This window comes from Canis lupus, chromosome 2 (genome assembly GCF_011100685.1).
Source record: "Canis lupus familiaris isolate Mischka breed German Shepherd chromosome 2, alternate assembly UU_Cfam_GSD_1.0, whole genome shotgun sequence".
Lineage (NCBI taxonomy): Eukaryota > Metazoa > Chordata > Mammalia > Carnivora > Canidae > Canis > Canis lupus.
In genome coordinates, this window is record NC_049223.1 from 75,439,204 (window position 1) to 75,458,304 (window position 19,101).

At 45.5% G+C, this 19,101-nt stretch overlaps 1 protein-coding gene, 1 long non-coding RNA gene and 1 other non-coding gene across 5 annotated transcripts; 2 read left to right on the forward strand and 1 right to left on the reverse strand.

The window, feature by feature from the left end:
- Positions 1 to 1,224: 1,224 nt before the first annotated feature.
- Positions 1,225 to 4,561, reverse strand: LOC119871130. Its single transcript, XR_005356029.1, has 2 exons — positions 3,808 to 4,561; positions 1,225 to 3,701 (listed from the first exon to the last, which is right to left on the reverse strand). It is a non-coding gene; the product is annotated as an uncharacterized LOC119871130 (long non-coding RNA).
- On the forward strand, positions 3,032 to 12,307 carry ZNF436 (zinc finger protein 436). 3 transcript variants are annotated; one of them, XM_038531638.1, is made up of 4 exons: positions 3,032 to 3,614; positions 4,868 to 4,960; positions 5,768 to 5,894; positions 8,538 to 12,307. In XM_038531638.1, exons 2-4 carry the CDS (start codon positions 4,928 to 4,930, stop codon positions 9,788 to 9,790), a joined length of 1,413 nt encoding a protein of 470 aa, XP_038387566.1. In that variant the 5' UTR covers positions 3,032 to 3,614; positions 4,868 to 4,927; the 3' UTR covers positions 9,791 to 12,307. The 3 variants fall into 3 exon arrangements, with proteins under 3 accessions (XP_038387566.1, XP_038387567.1, XP_038387565.1); XM_038531639.1 differs by lacking the exon at positions 4,868 to 4,960 and having other exon boundaries at positions 3,035 to 3,614; XM_038531637.1 differs by lacking the exons at positions 3,032 to 3,614; positions 4,868 to 4,960 and adding an exon at positions 4,994 to 5,358.
- On the forward strand, positions 4,453 to 4,597 carry MIR8897 (microRNA mir-8897). The gene has a single exon (NR_128866.1). It is a non-coding gene; the product is annotated as a microRNA mir-8897 (primary transcript).
- Positions 12,308 to 19,101: the final 6,794 nt, after the last annotated feature.

Genomic DNA, 19,101 nt, shown 5'->3' on the forward strand with positions numbered 1-19,101 from the left:
TTTTTTATTTATTTGAGAGAGAGAGAGTGTGTGGGTGCACACGAGTGAGCACAAGCAGGAGGAGGGACAGAGGGGGAGGGAGAAGCATGCTGAGATCATGACCTGAACCAAACTCACTTAACCAACTGAGCCACCCAGGTGCCCCGTATTATCATACTCTTTTCACAAACTGAGGATACCAAAGTTCAGAGAGTAATTTGCTTCTAGGAGACAGAATCTGGCCTTGAACCCAGGCCCCTGTTCATGCTCTAAACCACTTTGAAATATGGCTTCATCTCACAGAGCGTCTGTGATGTGTTTTACTTTCCTCATTGTAACAATGATGGTGCCCTATGCTGGTGTTTTGCCACCATTCTCACTTTTAGTCCTCACAGCAGCCCCGAGGTCCTTGTGACGGGTCGTGTCCTATCTCCCCAGCAGTGCGTGGTACAGAAGTGAGACACAGTAAGCATGTTTGGTGAATACGGGCCTATCCGAATGCCTTTAGGTAGGCTAACTCATAATAAGTTTGTTGTATGTTTTTAATGCAATTGTTTACATTTTTGGAAAATGTTGATCCTCTTGGGAGAAAACCAGCTGAAATTCATGAGCTCCTAAAGAACTTCCTAGTCCTCTCCACTCCCCCTCCTCCTGCAGAGTCAATCTGCTCTTCTCACCCCCGCCAGCCCCCAGGCCGCTCCCCATCTGTACTTCATCACCAGCTCTGCTGATCCACGGCCAAAGGCTGAGACAGGCAGGCAAGGAGATGTAAGAGACTGTCCCTGCTCGGCCTCCTCTCCCTGCCATCCACCCCCACACTCTTCCTTCTAGCCATGCACAATCCTGGCCATCTTGGAACAAGCTCTGTCCTTTCACGCCTGACTTCGCACATGCTGTTCTGGAAGCCTGGAATGCTTTCCCTCCCCTCATTCTCCACCTCCAAGACTCCTACGGTCTTTGCAAGCCAGCTCAGATGTCACCTCCTCTGTGAAGCCTCCTCCCCTACCCTCTGCTATGGTCCGCCCCCTGCTCTGCACAGACTTGCTCATCATATACTACTGCGTTTGGACTGCAACGAGTTGGTGTGTCCCCCATGTCCCCAGCTCCTTGTGCCGGGATGACGCTTCATCTCTGCACTGAGCAGGGATCAAGAGAAGCCCGGGGCGCTTTGATTTTTTTTTTTTTTTTGATGTTCCTAGTATATTTGGAAATGAAGAGATGGCAAGACAAGTTCACAAATAAATATTGAGGCACGTTTTTCCATATTTAATAAATTAATGCTTCTAATAAAAAAATCACACCGTAATTGTGCTGCTTACAAGATGATTATAGGACTTGTTAAAATATAATAATTTATAGTGCTCCACAGGCAGAGCAGCCTGTTAATAAGAAACAAGCTTAAGGACACAGAAGGAGGGTCTTTGATCAAATTGGTCAGTGGAGCTGACATAATGTATAACCGCATTTGGAGATAATGTCCAAAGCCTAACTTGGAGACCCTGGCCCAGTGGTTCTTCTGGCCCCTTTCCATGAATGAGAGGCTCTGCGGCCACCTCTGTACACAGTAGATGCTAGGGGTCTGCTGAATGATGGGAACACATGCAGCTTTCCAAGTTAATTATTGAAAATTCACAGACAATAAGTATTCCTGAGAAACAATGAAGTCCTGAACAATGGGGCAGGAAGCCACCTCCTTCTCCAGTGACCCCCCAACCCTCAGAGTCCCACTGAAGGCTGCACCAGGAAGCCCCTCACCCACTGTCTTTCCTCTCCTTCTTCCCCAAGGGTACCAAATGCAGTTGGGCTTTCCCTTTGCTCTCAGCCTCTCTTCTCTTCCACCCTCTTGAGGGTTCCAGGTGAAGAGAGAGAAAAGCACTTACAGAAAGAGGCCAGTAGCCAAGCTGGGCTCTGAGAGAGAGAGAGAGAGAGAGAGAGAGAGAGAGAGAGTCGTCCTGCCCCCAGGCAGGCCTGAGGAATAAAAGAAACAGTGAGAGGACAAAGAAGGAATTAAAGCACTGGAGCAAGGGGGGAGAGAGGCCTAAGGAAGTTTACAAAGCAATCTGTCAGCGAAGGGATGAAAAGGGAGCCCTGCTGGGCTGAGAGGCTCAGGCGCTCAACTCACCTTAGGCCCAATTAGAAACATGCAATTACTCCGCCAAAGTCTGAACTGACCCCCACCCCCCTTCCTTGTCCCAGAAGTTTCTCTGAGCGTGAGGCCTCGACTTGCTGCATTCTGGCAGCCTCAAATACCTCTGCTCTACTGGGCTCAATCTACCAATTTGCTTGAATTCACCAAACTGGCCCAACTTCCAATTCCCTCTGGATTTCCAGCAGAAACATTGTGAGGTGAAGGTCACCAGCAGATTCTCACACTCTTGGGCCACTCCAACTTCCTTGATTTTTCTGAGCCAGTGAAAATATCCACAGGCCTTTCTGGAAGTCTCCCCTGCCACCAAAAGCAAGATTCATAATAATAACAGCTATCATCTGAGTGTTCATTTTGCGTGGAGTGCTTTATGTCACCTCACTTAGTGTTCACCACTGCTTCAGGTATGACTGCCTTGTTTTACAGAAAGGGAAATGGGCCTGGAGAGAGTGAATGACTATCTAAAGGACAGGCAGCCAGGATTCCAACTCAGGTCTGTCTGACTCAGTACCCCACGCTCTTCCCACTATGGACATTGTCTCTCAAGGACTTGAGGATGCCCTAAAATCCCTTTTTTTTCTTCCTTTTTTTTTGGGGGGGGTACCCAAATAAATTTCAGATGGGGTAGGATGGTTCGATTCTGAGCTATCTAAAGAATTCCTAGCCTCACAGCTGGGGGATGAGGAGTGGGGGTGAGAGAGTCGGCCTCATGGCTGGGTAGGGTCCTAGTTCTTTTTAGACACTTGAGTAATTTAACCATAAATAACTGGGTACTGGGAACAGGACACTCACTAATAAAAGCATAGCCTAGAGTCATGTTGGGGGTGGGTGGGGGGGATTCAAGTCACTCAGTGGGTGGATGTATCTGCAAAACAAAAGAAAAGCCCCTTTCCCAGCCCAGGCAGAGAAGTCTCCTGTAAAGTTAGAGACAACAGGCTTCTGGGCACGTAGCCAAGGTTCTGGGGATATTTATAACTTGAAGAGGGTGGGAGTCCCTAATAAGCTGCTATATTCTTTTTCCATCACTTCCCTCTCCAAGGCTACAGCGAGCTCAGAGCGCTTCCCCACGCAGAATGCCTGCTTTCCCCAGTGCTCGGCTCCCATTGTCTAATTTTCTCATCCTGGCTGGGGAGAGGGAAGGCTGCAAGTCCTTCCGTTCGGAAGAGCTCCAGTTGAATGCAGCTTAGCTGCTGCTGGTGTGTCTTGGCTAGCTGCTGTGGCCTCCGAGCTCTGCCGGGGAGTCTGTGGTTTCCCGAGCTGTCTGCGAGTCTTCGGGATCCGCCTACGATCTTTGAGCTTCGCCTGCAAGCCCGCGGACTTGAGATCTACCTGCGGGGCTGAGATACCCGGGATCTGCCACTGAGCTCCAGAATCTTTCCAAACACCCCGGGGTCTGGTCTCAGAGAACTCTGCCTGCGGACTTGGAATCTGTTTGAGGCCTCTCGGATCCTGGAGCCGGCGATCTAGCGGACCCTTCGCGGGTCAGGAGGTGAGTCTGTTCTTTCCCCAACTCGGTTTTTCGGCTTCTCGGCTTCCCACCTTCATCCGGTCAGGGGCCGCTCGGAGGCCCAAGAGCCTGTCGGTGCAGGACAGCGTCAGAAATCCTTTTGGGAGGCAAGCCTCAGGGATGGTAAGGACCACTCTTCTCGCTCCTCCCCAGGCGCCCTAGCCCCCACCCTCACCTCTGATTTTCCTCAGGGTGTTCGCTTCCCCTCCGCTGGGCGCAACTCACCCCGTCCCTCAAGGGGCGCCCTCTTTAGAAGGACAAGGGTGGATGCCCCTATAGGGTTAATAGCGACGGGCCGGGCCGCCGCCTGGCCGGCCGCGGACTGCACTTAGCCAGCGCACGGGCGGCGCGGGGCCTCCCGGGAGTTGTAGTCCGAGTGGCCGGTGAGAGTGCCGCAGGCGCTGCTGGGAGACGTAGTGCGTGGGCGGAGCTCAAAGTTCCAGCGCGGCCGCCGAGTCTCCCCTGGGGAGTGGGCGGCTGCCGCTCTCCTCTCAGGGCCCGGCTGTCAAATGAGGGCTCATCCCAGAAGAACCCAACACGGGCCAGCGCTTGAATTAGGCCCGACGTCGAAGCTGAGGCCCGACTCAAGATAAGCTTCTAAGGTCGCGAGGAGATGCAGGGCAACCCCTCTGGCTTAATCGGGCTGCGGTCTCCAAGAGAAGAAAGCGGGAGATACTCCGCCCCGGCTAGGAGGACGCGCTTCTTTCTTCACCCTTTTGTTCTTTTCCCTCCTCGGGTTTTGGCCTCTGACTGGCCTTTGTACGCCGGAATGGAACTCCAAGTCCCGGCAGGCCACGGGGGCCCGCGCAGGCGTGATGGAGGTGCTCAGCCACGCTACAAGAGGCGGGCCTAGTTTGCGGCATCTAATTGGCAGAGCGTTGGGCGAGCTTTGCTCGCTGATTGGTCGAGGTAGCTGCCGGAAAGGGCCCAGCCTTGAGATGGGAGAGCGGAGGCGTTCTGTGGGCTGGGCTGAGAGCCTCCTCCCCGACACCGCGTCGGCTTGACCCCGGCCCGGGAGGGCCCCAGCCAGGGGGCTGTCTTAGTGGATTCTGGCGGTGCCTCCACCCTCCGGTGGCGGAGACACAGAGGGCGGGTCGCGCTCCAGGGTCAGGGAGGAGAGTGACCCGGCCCGGGTGCAGGGCCCTCCCCACCCGCCTGGCGGCCAGAACTCCAGCCCTGGGGAGTGGGCAGGGCCTGTTTTCTGTGCCTCACGCCCTGCTTTTCGCCTCCTCTAGCGCTGTCTGCTAGCTGCTTTTCCTGCTCTCTCTTCTGGGAGGCGAACCCTTGAGTCCGAGATGGCAGCCACCCTGCTCATGGCTGGGTCCCAGGTAAGCCGGGGGTGGCTTCTCGGACCCTGCCTCTGCTTACCCGCCTTGTCCCGGCGATTCTTTGCTCTGCAGATCCCTGTTGGAAATGCCCTGGGATTAGTAATTCGCTCGCTTTGGTATTCCGCGTCTAGGAACCTCAGTACCAGGCCAGCGTAGCCACCAATTAGCATTTATTGAACACCTGCTGTATGCCTTTAAATACCGGAGAGGCGGAAAAGATGGATGGAACAGACCCTCCCCGTCTGCTTACGGGTCTGTAGGGAGACAGACACATCCGATTAACCGTGATACAACGTGATAACGGCTTTATTTGTCGTAGGAACAGAGTGCCGTGGTGCGGTAACCAAGAAGCGGGAATGATTAATTCTCGAGTCCGAGGGAGGCGTGGAGCGGAGCAGGTGGATAGGGGCACTGAGGAACGGTTGGTACAGGAACAGGGCCTTTAAAAGAATCGTAAGATTTCACTAGTCTGAGAAAGAGATTCCGGGAAAAAGATAACCTTGTGAGTAAAGGTATGGAGTGACGTAGGCGCTGCATGTGTTCCAAGGAGAGTACCGCTAGAAGACGAAGTTGTGCAGTGGGCAGGGATTATCTATCTGGTCGTGGGGGCCGGAGCAGTCAGCTGGTACATGGCTCCCTTTTCTACCACGTCTCTTCTTTGCCTGTTTATTTCTTCTCTCGACTCTTCAGATCAGAATTCATTCCTTTCGCCTTCTCAACAATTCTAGCCACGTCTCTAATTGCAAGAAGAAAAACTGGTGCTAACCCCCAGATACCAAGTAATGAGGAAGCATTGTGTGATTTCAGGCACCTGTGACGTTTGAAGATATGGCCATGTACCTCACTCGGGAAGAATGGAGACCTTTGGACCCTACACAAAGGGACCTTTACAGGGATGTTATGCAGGAGAATTATGGAAATGTTGTCTCACTAGGTAAGTAAGGATTCTTCTCTCTCTTTTTTCACCCCCACGTTTTCAAGACTCTCACAAAGTGGCTTGACTCTTTCATTGCAAGCTAGTTGTTTGATATTTAAAGCATTTAATTGGCAATTGGCTTGGCAGTTGGCTTGGGTTGAGTCCTCAGGCAAATCTCTGAGTGCAGGTACACCAAGGTCATACTGTCTAAAAAGAAAGACTGTTTCTGCCCATTTTAGAAACATTCAGATTTCGTATGCCCTGAGTCATCCACCATGCTCCAGCCTGTTTGTACAGATCACTGACCAAACAGGTCTGACATAATGGTGCGTGCCAGGATGTCAAGGCCTCTGTAAATGGTGGTTTTACTAGAAGATGAGGAGGGTTCTCACCCAGGTTAATGGAAGAGCAAAAACCACATTTTTGTATTTATTTTGGCTTCAGAGCCCTGGCTGTGCCTGAGGTCCTTTATTTATCTGGAGCAGGTACTTGTCTAGAGATGTTTCAGAGTCAGTCATAGGTTTTGAGTGCGTCAAATATTATTCCAGGAGAATCATGAACTAAATCAGATCACAGGGATCCCTGGGTGGCGCAGTGGTTTAGCGCCTGCCTTTGGCCCAGGGCGTGATCCTGGAGACCCAGGATCAAATCCCACGTCGGGCTCCCGGTGCATGGAGCCTGCTTCTCCCTCTGCCTGTGTCTCTGCCCCTCTCTCTCTCTCTCTCTCTCTCTCTCTCTCTCTCTCTGTGACTATCATAAATAAATAAAAATTAAAAAAAATAAATCAGATCACAGGTTCTATGAGGAAGGGAAGCTTTTTTTTTTTTTTTTTTTTTTTTGATGGTCTGCAAACCTGTCTTCTCTTAGCTATCCTTTGTGCTGAGTGTAACTAGAATAAACAGTATATCCTTGAGCTGAACGGTCTTTTGACTCATTTCATCTCCTGATAAGACTTGACAGAAGTTAGCAGTCATGTATGGTTTACTAGGTAATCTGCCACTCACTAGGACTAATTCTTTTTTTGTTGTTTTAAAATATTTCTCTAGCCTTTTCCAGAACAAAAGGCAACAACTATAAGGGGTTTCCTTTTAAACTTGGGCTCTTCCTGATGTTCCAAGATTTTTGGATCTTTCCTTTAGAAAAGCAACTAGAAATGAAGTTATTTAGCTAGATATATTGCAGTCTCTGATCCAAATATTCTACTCGATCTAACAAAGCAAGAAGTGAGAATCTTTTTTTTTTTTTTAAAGATTTTATTTATTTATTAGTGGAGACACACACACACACAGAGAGAGAGAGAGAGAGAGAGGCAGAGGCACAGGCAGAGGAAGAAGCAGACCTCATGCAGGGAACCCGATGTGGGACCGGATCCTAGGTCTCCAGGATCACACCCTGGGCCAAAGGTGGCACTAAACCACTAAGCCACCGGGGCTGCCCAAGAAGTGAGAATCTTAAGGAAATGTGAGTTGAAATGGCTACGGTCCAGCTCAAGGGGCACTTGTTCAAAGGATGGCAGCATGGAAGAAACATACACATAGAAAACCAAGTTCCTTTCCCAACTAAGTTTGGAACTGAATTAAATAATTTTTACAAGGTTTCCTTACCTCAAGTCCCTTTAGAACCTTTTTTTTTTTTTTTTAAGATTTTATTTATTTGAGAGAGAGCGAGAGCGAACAAGTGGTGTGAGGGGCAGAGAGAGAAGCAGAGGGAGCCTGATGTGGGGCTCAATCCCAGAACCCTGAGATCATGACCTGAGCAGAAGGCAGTTGCTTGACTGAGCCACCTAGGAGCCCCAAGACTTCAGAACCTTTAATGTGTTAAATGGCATGTGAATTTCTAAGAAGAGGTTGTTGGATGCAACATTTACTGAACGAATTTATCTGTAGGCCCTTTTCTCCCAGGATACCTAGTAACCTCTTTGTTGAAGAGTATGCTAAGAAACACAACTTGGAAAATACAGTGTCCGGTAGAAAGTTTCTTGTAGACAATAGTTGTGTATTTTCATTTTCTGAAGACTATATTTTAATGTCAGAATGTTCTCTCAGAATGTTCTGAGCCAGGCATTATTTTTGCATTTTCCAACCTTCCCTTCTCTATTCACATTAAAAGGCCGCTGGAAAGTAGCAAGTAATGTTTGGCAGTCACCTTTCCTATCAACTAAGACTTGATATAGCTAGACAAAAATTTGTTTTTTCCATGCTAACCGAATAGATTCTTAGTAACTATTAGATAATGGTAATAATGAAGGCTTGAAAAGTTAAGAACATACACAATCACACATAAAATATCTAGGCCCTTGGTTTTTAGAGATTTTAATATAGAGACTCTTATATTTTCTGTTTCTGGCTCTTTTCTTTCAAAACACCAGGAATATATACAATTTTCGTAAAGAACCATTAACTGAATGGTACAAAGCATAAACTGTTATCAGACCTGGATTTGAATCTCGGCTCCACCATTTACTACTCTATGAGCTTGTCCAACTCACTTCTCTGGGTCTTGGATTTACCATTCATAGAGTGGAAATCATCATGATGCCCGACTCAGGGTGGTTGGAGGTGATTCTGGTGAAGAATTTAGCACAATGCCTGGTACATAGTAGATAATTTGTGTGTGTGTGTATTTGTGAGTATTATCATTATTCTTTACCCTTTATTACAGATTTTGAGATCAGGAGTGAGAATGAGGTAAATCCAAAGCAAGAGATTAGTGAAGATGTAGAATTTGGGACTGCTTCTGAAAGACCTGTTGGGAATACTGAGGAAAATGCTGAAAATGAAGAGGGCTTTGAAAGCGGGGATAGACCAGAAAGACAGTGGGGAGATTTGACAGCAGAAGAATGGGTAAGCTATCCTCTTCAACAAGTTACTGATCTGCTTGTTCACAAGGAAGTCCACACAGGCATCCGATATCATATATGCTCTCATTGTGGAAAGGCCTTTAGTCAGATCTCAGACCTTAATCGACATCAGAAAACCCACACTGGAGACAGACCCTATAAGTGTTACGAATGTGGAAAGGGCTTTAGTCGAAGCTCACACCTTATTCAGCATCAAAGAACACACACTGGGGAGAGGCCCTATGACTGTAATGAGTGCGGGAAAAGTTTTGGAAGAAGCTCTCACCTCATTCAGCACCAGACAATCCACACTGGAGAAAAGCCCCACAAATGTAACGAGTGTGGGAAGAGTTTCTGCCGGCTCTCTCACCTAATCCAGCACCAAAGGACACATAGTGGGGAAAAGCCTTATGAGTGTGAAGAATGTGGGAAAAGCTTCAGTCGGAGCTCTCACCTAGCTCAGCACCAGAGGACCCACACAGGTGAAAAGCCTTACGAGTGTAATGAATGTGGGCGAGGCTTCAGCGAGAGATCTGATCTCATCAAACACTATCGAGTCCACACGGGGGAGAGGCCCTACAAGTGTGATGAGTGTGGGAAGAATTTCAGTCAGAACTCTGACCTAGTGCGCCATCGCAGAGCCCACACAGGAGAAAAGCCCTACCACTGTAATGAATGTGGGGAGAATTTCAGCCGCATCTCGCACTTGGTTCAGCATCAGAGAACCCACACTGGGGAAAAGCCATATGAATGTAATGCTTGTGGGAAAAGCTTCAGTAGGAGCTCTCATCTCATCACACACCAGAAGATTCACACCGGAGAGAAGCCCTACGAGTGCAACGAGTGTTGGCGAAGCTTTGGTGAAAGGTCAGATTTAATTAAACACCAGAGAACCCACACGGGAGAGAAGCCCTATGAGTGTGTACAGTGTGGAAAGGGTTTCACTCAGAGCTCCAACCTCATCACACATCAGAGAGTTCATACAGGAGAGAAGCCTTATGAATGTACCGAATGTGAGAAGAGTTTCAGTCGGAGCTCAGCCCTTATTAAACATAAGAGAGTTCACACTGACTAAGTCCTATAATTACAAGAGAGGATTCATTTGAAGGTACAATTTAATTTGATATCAAACAGCTCTTTGAAGACTGAACTGCTTTTACCATACTGAATTTCCTTGTGGGCCACAGTTTAAAATATCAAAGAAGATAAGCCATTTGTAATTCTGACCCACAATTCTGGGAATGTTCTCCCCTCCTCCAAAGTAATGATTTTTATCCACTCAATATTAATGAAGTACTTCATCAAATTCAGCCCCACAAGTAACTGGGAATCTGAAGGCCAGGGGATAAATGCTGGTAAATATTCAGGCCTGGATATGGAGTAAATCTTTAAAAGTTATTTCTCTCATCCTTGGCCCAAAGAACAATGCTAGGGGAAATTTTGGACTGTAATAGGGTGGTCACAGCTGCTTCGGAAAAAGACAACCAGAGACTGCCTGAATTGCCACACCTATTCACTCTCCATAGTAGTTGGGCACACACATCTTCCCCTTCAAAAGGCTTTTCCCTTGATTTGCTCATACATTTGTATCTTTCCATCTTCCTGAGGGCAAGATTCAGCATGATGAAGGCAATGATCAAAACTTTTCCACATTGTTTCTAATTTAACTGTATTAAAGCTTGCATCTTTGCAAAAGCTAACTGAAGATACAGATTAAAGGAAAATTGAGACACAGGTTTGGGGACCAAGGACTCATCAGTGGCGGTGACTTTAGTAAGAGATGCCCACTGTTGTTATTGCCATTAATCAAAATGTATTCATTTTCTTTGGGGATCACTGTAGGAAACATTGTAGGGAAAATGTCTTCAAGGAAAGGTAGGACCATACTGATGGTGGAGTGTCAGGAGCAAGTGGGATTGACCACTTCAGGGAAGGAAACACAAAGTTCCTCCCCAAGGAACACCACCAGTCCTTTCTGTGTTCTTCCCCCCTCTATCCTTTAAGATCAGTTCTCCTTATACTGCTAACTCTAGGATTTGATAAGGGCCACATCCCAGTGTTTATCTTGGCTTGCATAAGGGCATGTGTAATGTACAGTAAAACGTGTATTCCTGTAATTTTTTCAGTAGCAGAAACAATTCACACAGAATTAGCATGTTCTTGGGTGATGTTGATCATGTGACAAAACTACAGATAATTCCAATGTGAGAAATGTCCTTTTGTTTCCATTTTTTCTAAAGAAAAAATTTAAACACTAGTGCTCTAGTGTATGCTCTCCTGTAAGATCTGTCTTTGTACAGAACTAAGCACTTGTTTATGTGTATCAGTCAATCGTGGGAGATAATGACTGGGTAGATTGATTGTCCTGTTCTCGGACTGAATTATCTTCTCTTTGGCCTAGTCACAAGGAATTAATAAACCTAGATTGGAATGTATTTCCATCCTCTCAGTTTACAGATACATGTGGTTAAAATGAGAGTTGACCCAATTTAAGCCTGTTAGAGTCAGTTCTTATCCCAGCCCACATAGGAATTAAGCACTACCCCAGATGATGCTTACCCAGGCATTTGGGGGTGGCAGTGTGAAGGGACTAGAGTAAGGAATATATATATTTTTGAGAGTGCCCCAAGTTATTTCTACTGTGCTTTACTGTGAGTGTTGTAACATTTTAAAAATACTTCTGCCATAGCTCTTTGGGACTTGGTGTGTTAAGGAGCCAGTGGTCTCAGGAAGTATACGAAAATGAGTCATTAGGACCTTCAACTGTGTGGGACTGCATTGTTTGCAGTGACACAACCTTGAAAGTAACAAAATGAAACACCACTCCATCAAGGAGGTTTCTTTATGTTGCCACTCCCACTTAAAAACAAACTCAACTAGGGCAAGGAGTATGTTTTGTGTTCTATACAAAATCTAGCCGACTGCGGGTATTCATATTTTAATTGTTGAATGACTTACATGTTCTTGATGACTAAACTCAAATATGTCTTCTCCTGTATCAGTGTTGCTAATGGTTTTGATGAATATCAAAAGTTCTCCTGTTGTTTCTGTGAGCCACAATGGGCATCAGCTTTGGAGCGGCTGCAGAAGACAGCATCCTCATGACCCAAGTATCTATCACTCCCTTTTCCTTCTCTACTCTCCTGCCCCCTGCTACCTGTTCCTGCTGCTGCTGCTGCTTTTGGCTTCTTAGAGGTGAGTGGCTCAAGAAGAGGCTTTTAAGTGCCCCAGCCATCTCTCCATACATGTAAACTTCAGCTGGGAAGTTAAAAGGGCAAGGGCCACACCAGCTGTTTCCTCTCTTTTTCCCAATTGCTGCCCATTTGCTATGTTGAAATTTGTGTAGAACTTATGCATCAGACTCTCTTTGCTAATGCTTTTTGCATGTCTTCTGCTCCCAAGTCTCTGGCTGCTTCTGCGCATACCCTGAACGCTTTGTGCCTGTTTTTCTATGGTTGTGGAGAGTGAGTGAACAAGTAAGTATGTAGAGCAGTTTTCGTATGGTATTGGTCGCAGTTATGCTAGTGTCTATCTACATCTGTATTCTAACAATATTCTATAATTAAAAGTATAATTTTTGAAAATCAAAAAACTGAGAATTATTTTAGTAATCCAGCACTGATTCATAAAATGGCTTTTCATCAGATTCATTAAAATGGGGCACAATTGTCTTTACATTAATGCATTTGTACAGACATTCTTGGGAAAATTTGGGAATACGTTGTTTTCACACATTGGTGAGCCCTCTGGATATTGCCGTACTTTAGAAAGATGCAAAAATCTGGCTAGTTTCCTATGAAGATTGGGCTAGTGGCAAAAAGCATGGAAATATTTGGTATGAGTACCTCATTAGCTTTGGAGAAGGAAAAAACAAACTAAAAGCAGAAATGAGAGAAGCTCGTGTTCCTTTAAGGAGATATTTTTGGGTATCTGTTGAAAATGCTAAAACAATTTCTACTGAACTAGTATTGAGATCTCAGAACAGATACATTTTAGAAACAGTCAAAGGCTCTCTATTCATGACACAGTTACACAGTTTGCCTAAGGCAGTGATTATGTATTACTAGGGTGTGGCCACAATTTTCAAATTACTTACAAGTAATTTTATGAAACCTGTCTTTAAAGGGAGGGCCAGTCGAGGCAGAGGTAAGGAGTAGAAGTGCTTTAAATTGGGGGGAAAAATACAAATATGGAAGAAAAAATTGTAACCCTATAGCCAAGACTTGGAAAAGAGATTTTATCAAAACATTTTTTTATTCTATTTTTCCTTTCTACACATTCAATAACTTTTATTTCTGGGAGGAAAAGTTAAAGGAAAATGTGGGCGCACCTGGAGCCACCGCTTTAAGGGTATTTGATATGCTAATACTTCACCATTATTATAATGGATCAGAGTTCCTTTTGTGTGAGCTGTTCTCTAAGAGGCTAGATTAGGGCTTTGCTTCCAGACCTCTAGGACACTGATGAATACACTGAAGTGATAATTTGTTAAATGGTTCCCTACTGTTTCAAAAGTTTGGTGTTTGAAAAGGAGTTACCATTCCCTGGGAGAAATGGACTTTTCAAGCATTGGTTAGATACCCATCTCTGGTAGTTTGGGCTATCGCCGTCTATGGGAGACTTCAAGGTAAAAAGGTTGTTGGTGAAAAACAACCGAGGAGTGAAACTAATAGATGAAAATTACCTTGTAACCTAGAATCGTTTCATAGTTAATTCCATTTTTATTTTTATTTATTTATTTATGATAGTCACAGAGAGAGGAGAGAGAGGCAGAGACATAGGCAGAGGGAGAAGCAGGCTCCATGCACCGGGAGCCTGACGTGGGATTCGATCCCCGGTCTCCAGGATCGCGCCCTGGGCCAAAGGCAGGCGCTAAACCGCTGCGCCACCCAGGGATCCCTAATTCCATTTTTATATCTTTTCCTAAATGCTTCTGGTTCAAAGTTTGTATCATTTTCAGTTTTTCCAAAGGTGGTTTTGTTTTTCCATCTGAGAGAGATCCCTGCTAATGAACTCAAAATCTCACGTTGAGTTTCACAGCAGCCTCTACACCCAGCTGCTTTGTAGACACCTCCATTTGGAAATTACCCAGGCAACATAAAATCAAACCCCAAACTGACCTTACCACTTTCTCCAACCACCACCCCCAGCTGTTTCTCCTGTATGTATGTACGTACGTATGTGTGTATGTACATATGTATTTATTTAATCCATTTTAGAAAGAGAAGACCTACACAGGAGAGGGAGGGAGAGGAAGAGAGAGAGGGAGGAACTCTTCAAGTAGATTCCCCACTGAGCAAAAAGCCCAATGCAGTGCTTGACCTCAGGATCCATAAAATCACAACTTGAGCTGATACCAGGAGTAGGACACTTAACCCACTGAACCACCCAGGTGCTCCTCCTGTATTTCTTAACTCAGCCATTGCCTGGTTATCCAAGCTAGAAACTTGCATATCATACTCCACAGCTCCTGGTTCCTTTTGGCACCTTCCCCAAACCAATAAATATTAGTGGCATAGTCATTCAGTCTTGTCCAACCTTGCTCTCTCTCCTTGCTCTCTCACCACTTACTGTGCAGCCTTGGACAAGTAAGTTATTTTTTCCTGTTTCTTGGATTTCCCATCCATAAAATGGGGGTGATGATACCTATCTCATAGAAGTGGCAAAGAAATAAGTGACATAATGGGCTCTACAGTTCTTCAGATCATCACCAGGCCACATCTTGCTTACGTTTTTTTCTTTTTAATTTTACCTAATTAACATATAATGCAATATTGGTTTTTGGAGTAGAATTCCGTGATTCATCACTTACATACAACACCCAGTGCTCATCACAAGTACCTTCCTTAATACCCATCACCCATTTAACTCATCCCCCACCCACCTCCCTCCATCAAACCTCAGTATGTTTTCTATTGTTAAGGGTCTCTTTTGGCTTGTTTCTCTGTCTCCTTTTTTCCTTTTATCTCTTTGCATATGTTCAACTGTTTCCTTTCTTAAATTCCACATGTGAGTGGGATTACACCGGTATTTGTCTTTCTCTGACTTATTTCACTTAGCATTAATATACTCACTCTAGCTCCATCACATAGTTGTAAATACTTTTTAAAAATATTTTTTTAAAGATTCTTTTTTTTAAAGATTTTATTTATTTATTCATGAGAGACACACAGAACGAGAGAGAGGCAGAGACACAGGCAGAGGGAGAAGCCGGCTCCATGCAGGGAGCCTGACATGGAACTCGATCCCGGGTCTCCAGGATCACACCTGGGCTGAAGGTGACGCTAAACCGCTGAGCCACCCGGGCTGCCCTAAAGATCCTTTTAAGAGAGAGAGAGAGAGAGAGAGAGAGCAAGCTAGCACGGGATGGGGCAGAGGGAGAGAGAATCCTGAAGCAGAGAGCACAATGTGGGGCTTGATCCCAGGACTCAAATCATGACCTGAGCTGAAATCAAGTTGGCTGCTTAACCAATTGAGCCACCCAGCTATCCCTAAAGATTTTATTATTTTTTTAAGATTTAATTTATTCATAAGAGACACACCAAGAGAGAGGCAGAGACACAGAGGGAGAAGCAGGCTCCATGCAGGGAGCCCAATGTGGGACTCGATCCCGGGTCTCCAGGATCAGGCCCTGGGCTGAAGGCAGGCGCTAAACCTGCTGAGCCACCCAGGGATCCCTAAAGATTTTATTTTTAAGTAATCTTTACACCCAACGTAGGACTCAAACTAGAACCACAAGATCAAGAGTTGCAGGCTCTTCTGACTAAGCCAGCCAAGGCACCCCACATCTTGCTTACTGAAACCATCTCCTAATGAGTCTCTTTTCATTTTAAGAGAGGGAAAGAGAGAATCAAGCAGGCTCCTTGCCCAGCTCAGAGCCTGAAGTGGGTCTCAATCTCACAACCCTGAGATAATGACCTGAGCCAAGATCAAGAGTCAGATGTTGAAATGACTGAGCCACCCAGGCGCCCCAGGTCTCTCTTCTATTTTCTTCTTTAAGATTTTGTTTGTTTGTTTGTTTGTTTATTTATTTATTTATTTATTTATTTATTTATTATGAGAGACACAGTGAGGCAGAGACACAGGCAGAGGGAGAAGCAGGCCCCCCACAGGGAGCCCAATGTGCGACCCCAGGATCACACCCTGAGCCCAAGACAGATGCTCTCTTCTATTTTCTACCCCCTTCAGTCTATTCTGCTTTGCTGGAGCTAGATCTTTCTGAGGGACAAATCCTTTTCTTGCCACTGTTCTGTGTAAAACCTTCTCATGCTTCCCATTGCCAGCTGCATATGGTGAAACTCCTTTGGTGTGATTTTTGAGGAGGTCATCCTTGCTCTGGCCTCTGCCTGCCCTCCACTGTGCTCATTTTCAGTTCTCTGCACTATCTACACTCTCCAAGCTGCATCTCTTTCTCTCCACTCTTCTGGTCAACTCCTCCTCATCCTTCAGGCCTCATATCTCACTTGTTCTAGGAACCCTTTCTTGATCCCACAAGACTGGATCAGATGTTTCTTTTCAATATTCCATGGGTTTATCCCAATCAAAGCCCTTTATCCCTGTTTCATAATTGCCTGTTTACTCTCATATCCTCCATTAGACTTTGGTACCCTTGAAGAAGTCCTTGTGTCTTGCTCACCATTGTATCATCAGCTGCTAGCAAATGTTTGACTTCAGGTGTATAGTAGGCAGGCAACAGATATTTGTTGAATAAATGAGAAAATATGTATAAACTCCATTCCCCTCAGCAAGGCCGGTGGCTTTAGTTCTTATTTGTCATCACACAAGCTACTCACACAAGAATTGTAAAGATTCTGTCATTGCATACCTGGTGGGGCCTTATTGCAAGAGGAAGAAGTCTCCCTGAAGTGATATGACCCATTTAAGTCACCTCTCCCTTCCCCCATATAAAGCTTGGATCATAAAGACACTCACCCCTAATGGTTCCTGTGTTTAATGAAACATTGTCATCTTTGGAGGGTTATCTCAGAAGACTATGGCAACTTTGGAGTTGTGTTGTATGGCAGGCTGTTAATAAAGGGAGAGCATGAGCAGGATTTTAAGCTCCCTGTTCTAAGTTTGATATTTGGTCAACCTCTGAATTCTCCAAGCAGAGCACATAAACCAATGGTGGCTAATCTTTTACAGGAAGAATCCAGATTCCTTTGAGGATCTAATGGAAGTTTTTTGGAACATTTGTTTTTATTGAGTTTTGAGAATTCTTTTTTAAATTTTTTATTTATTTATGATAGTCACACACACACACACAGAGAGAGAGAGAGAGAGAGAGAGAGAGAGAGAGGCAGAGACACAGGCAGAGGGAGAAGCAGGCTCCATGCACCGGGAGCCCGACATGGGATTCGATCCCGGGTCTCGAGGATCACGCCCTGGGCCAAAGGCAGGCGCCTAAACCGCTGCACCACCCAGGGATCCCAGTTTTGAGAATTCTTAAATGTTTTGGATACAAGTCCTTTATCAGACATATGCTTTGCAAATATTTCTCCCAGTCTTTGGCTTGTCTTTTCATTCTCTTAATAGTGTCTTTCAAAGAACCAGGTTTAAATTTTGATATTCAGTTTTTTGATAGGTTTTTAATCCAAGATTTCCTTCTCTAGATTTCCACATTGATAGCTCTTGAATCATAGCCCTTAAAACTTTGGTTTTTAGGGATCCCTGGGTGGCGCAGCGGTTTGGCGCCTGCCTTTGGCCCAGGGCGCGATCCTGGAGACCCGGGATCGAATCCCACATCGGGCTCCCGGTGCATGGAGCCTGCTTCTCCCTCTGCCTGTGTCTCTGCCTCTCTCTCTCTCTCTGTAACTATCATAAATAAATAAAAAAAATGTAAAAAAAAAAAACTTTGGTTTTTATTTTTATTTTTTTAAGATTTTATTTATTTATTCATAGAGACACAGAGAGAGAGAGGCAGAGACACAGGCAGAGGGAGAAGCAGGCTCCATGCAGGGAGCCTGACGTGGGACTTGATCCTGTATCTCCGGGATCACGCCCTGGACTGAAGGCGGCGCTAAACTGCTGAGCCACCTGGGCTGCCCAAAACTTTGGTTTTTAGCAAAAGAAAGAAGCATGTTTTCTGGACTTCATTCTTGTTTGTTTGTTTGTTTTGTTTTGTTTTGTTTTGTTTTGTTTATTTATTCATGAGACAGAGAGAGGCAGAGACATAGGAAGAGGGAGAGGCAGGCTCCCTGTAGGAAGCCCAATGCAAGACTCCATTCCAGGACCCCAGGATCATAACCCGAGTCAAAGGCAGACATTCAATCACTGAGCCACCCACGTGCCCTTCATTCTTGCTTAGTTACATCCATTCTAGTGGAATTTGGGTTTTAGCCTAAGTAGTACTGCCATTAGATTAGGGCAACAGGGCCACACTCTGAGCCCTGCTCTGTAAAGGGCCTAATGTGGCTCTCCTCCAGTTGCACCTTTCCTCATGGGACTAAGGGGACATGCCCATCTGAAGCTCATACCTCCCCCCTCCCAGTCTAGATCACAAACTCCAAGTATCTAGGGCCTTGGAATTCTTTGCCCAAACAGCCCATTTCCAAGATTCTTCCCTAGGTTGTTTCTTGAGGGCAAATCAACCTGCATGTGTGTATCCCTAGGCCTAGGTTTGGAGGATAGACTAAATTTATACTTGCAGGTTGGGTAGCCTCACACAGGTGGACACTAGAGCACTCCTAGAATGGGACAGAGATAGAATGGGAAAAGAGGGAGCAGGTCTCTGTACTCTTTTCCAGTCCTGGTTCCAGGTAAGCTATCAAAAATTTCCAGGACACCTAGCTGGCTAAGTAGAAAGAACATATGACTCTTGATCTCAGGGTCATGAGTTTGAGTCCCACATTGGGTGCAGAGATGACTAAAAGTTTTTTTAAAATTGGGGGGTACTCAGCTGGCTCAGTCGGTAGAGTGTGCAATTCTTGATCTTGGGGTTGTGAGTTCATGCCCCACATTGGTTATAGAGCTTACTTAAAATAAAAATTTACATGAGTGACTTGTGAGAAGGAATCAGAACCTATGACATCCAGATTTCTAAGGTAAATGATTTGTTGTATGGATGAGTATACTATGAATGGAGCCAGAACATACAAAAGAGAAGGAGCCTGGGATGGGTATCAAGATTATAAGTCATCTAACAAAACTTTGTTGAGTGCCAATTTATGTACTTGGCATAAGACTGAATGAGATGAAGACTCTGCCCTTGTAGAACTTATATACTGGTGTAAGAAATGGGCAAGACACAACGACATTCATAACATCAGGAGATAACACAAACAAGGAAAGGAGAGTGAAGGGGACTGCTATTTTAGAGTAGTCAAGGAAAGCCCCTCTATATTTTTTTGTAAATTTATTTTTTATTGGTGTTCAATTTGCCATCAT

What these genes read in the sequence shown, in the direction of transcription:
- ZNF436 (XM_038531637.1), top strand. Translation starts at nt 5,317, where the DNA reads ATGATTAATTCTCGAGTCCGAGGGAGGCGTGGAGCGGAGCAG. An exon ending in GGAGGCGTGGAGCGGAGCAG is followed by an intron (nt 5,359 to 5,767) that starts GTGGATAGGGGC and finishes GTGTGATTTCAG; the next exon opens with GCACCTGTGACGTTTGAAGA. An exon ending in TGGAAATGTTGTCTCACTAG is followed by an intron (nt 5,895 to 8,537) that starts GTAAGTAAGGAT and finishes CCTTTATTACAG; the next exon opens with ATTTTGAGATCAGGAGTGAG.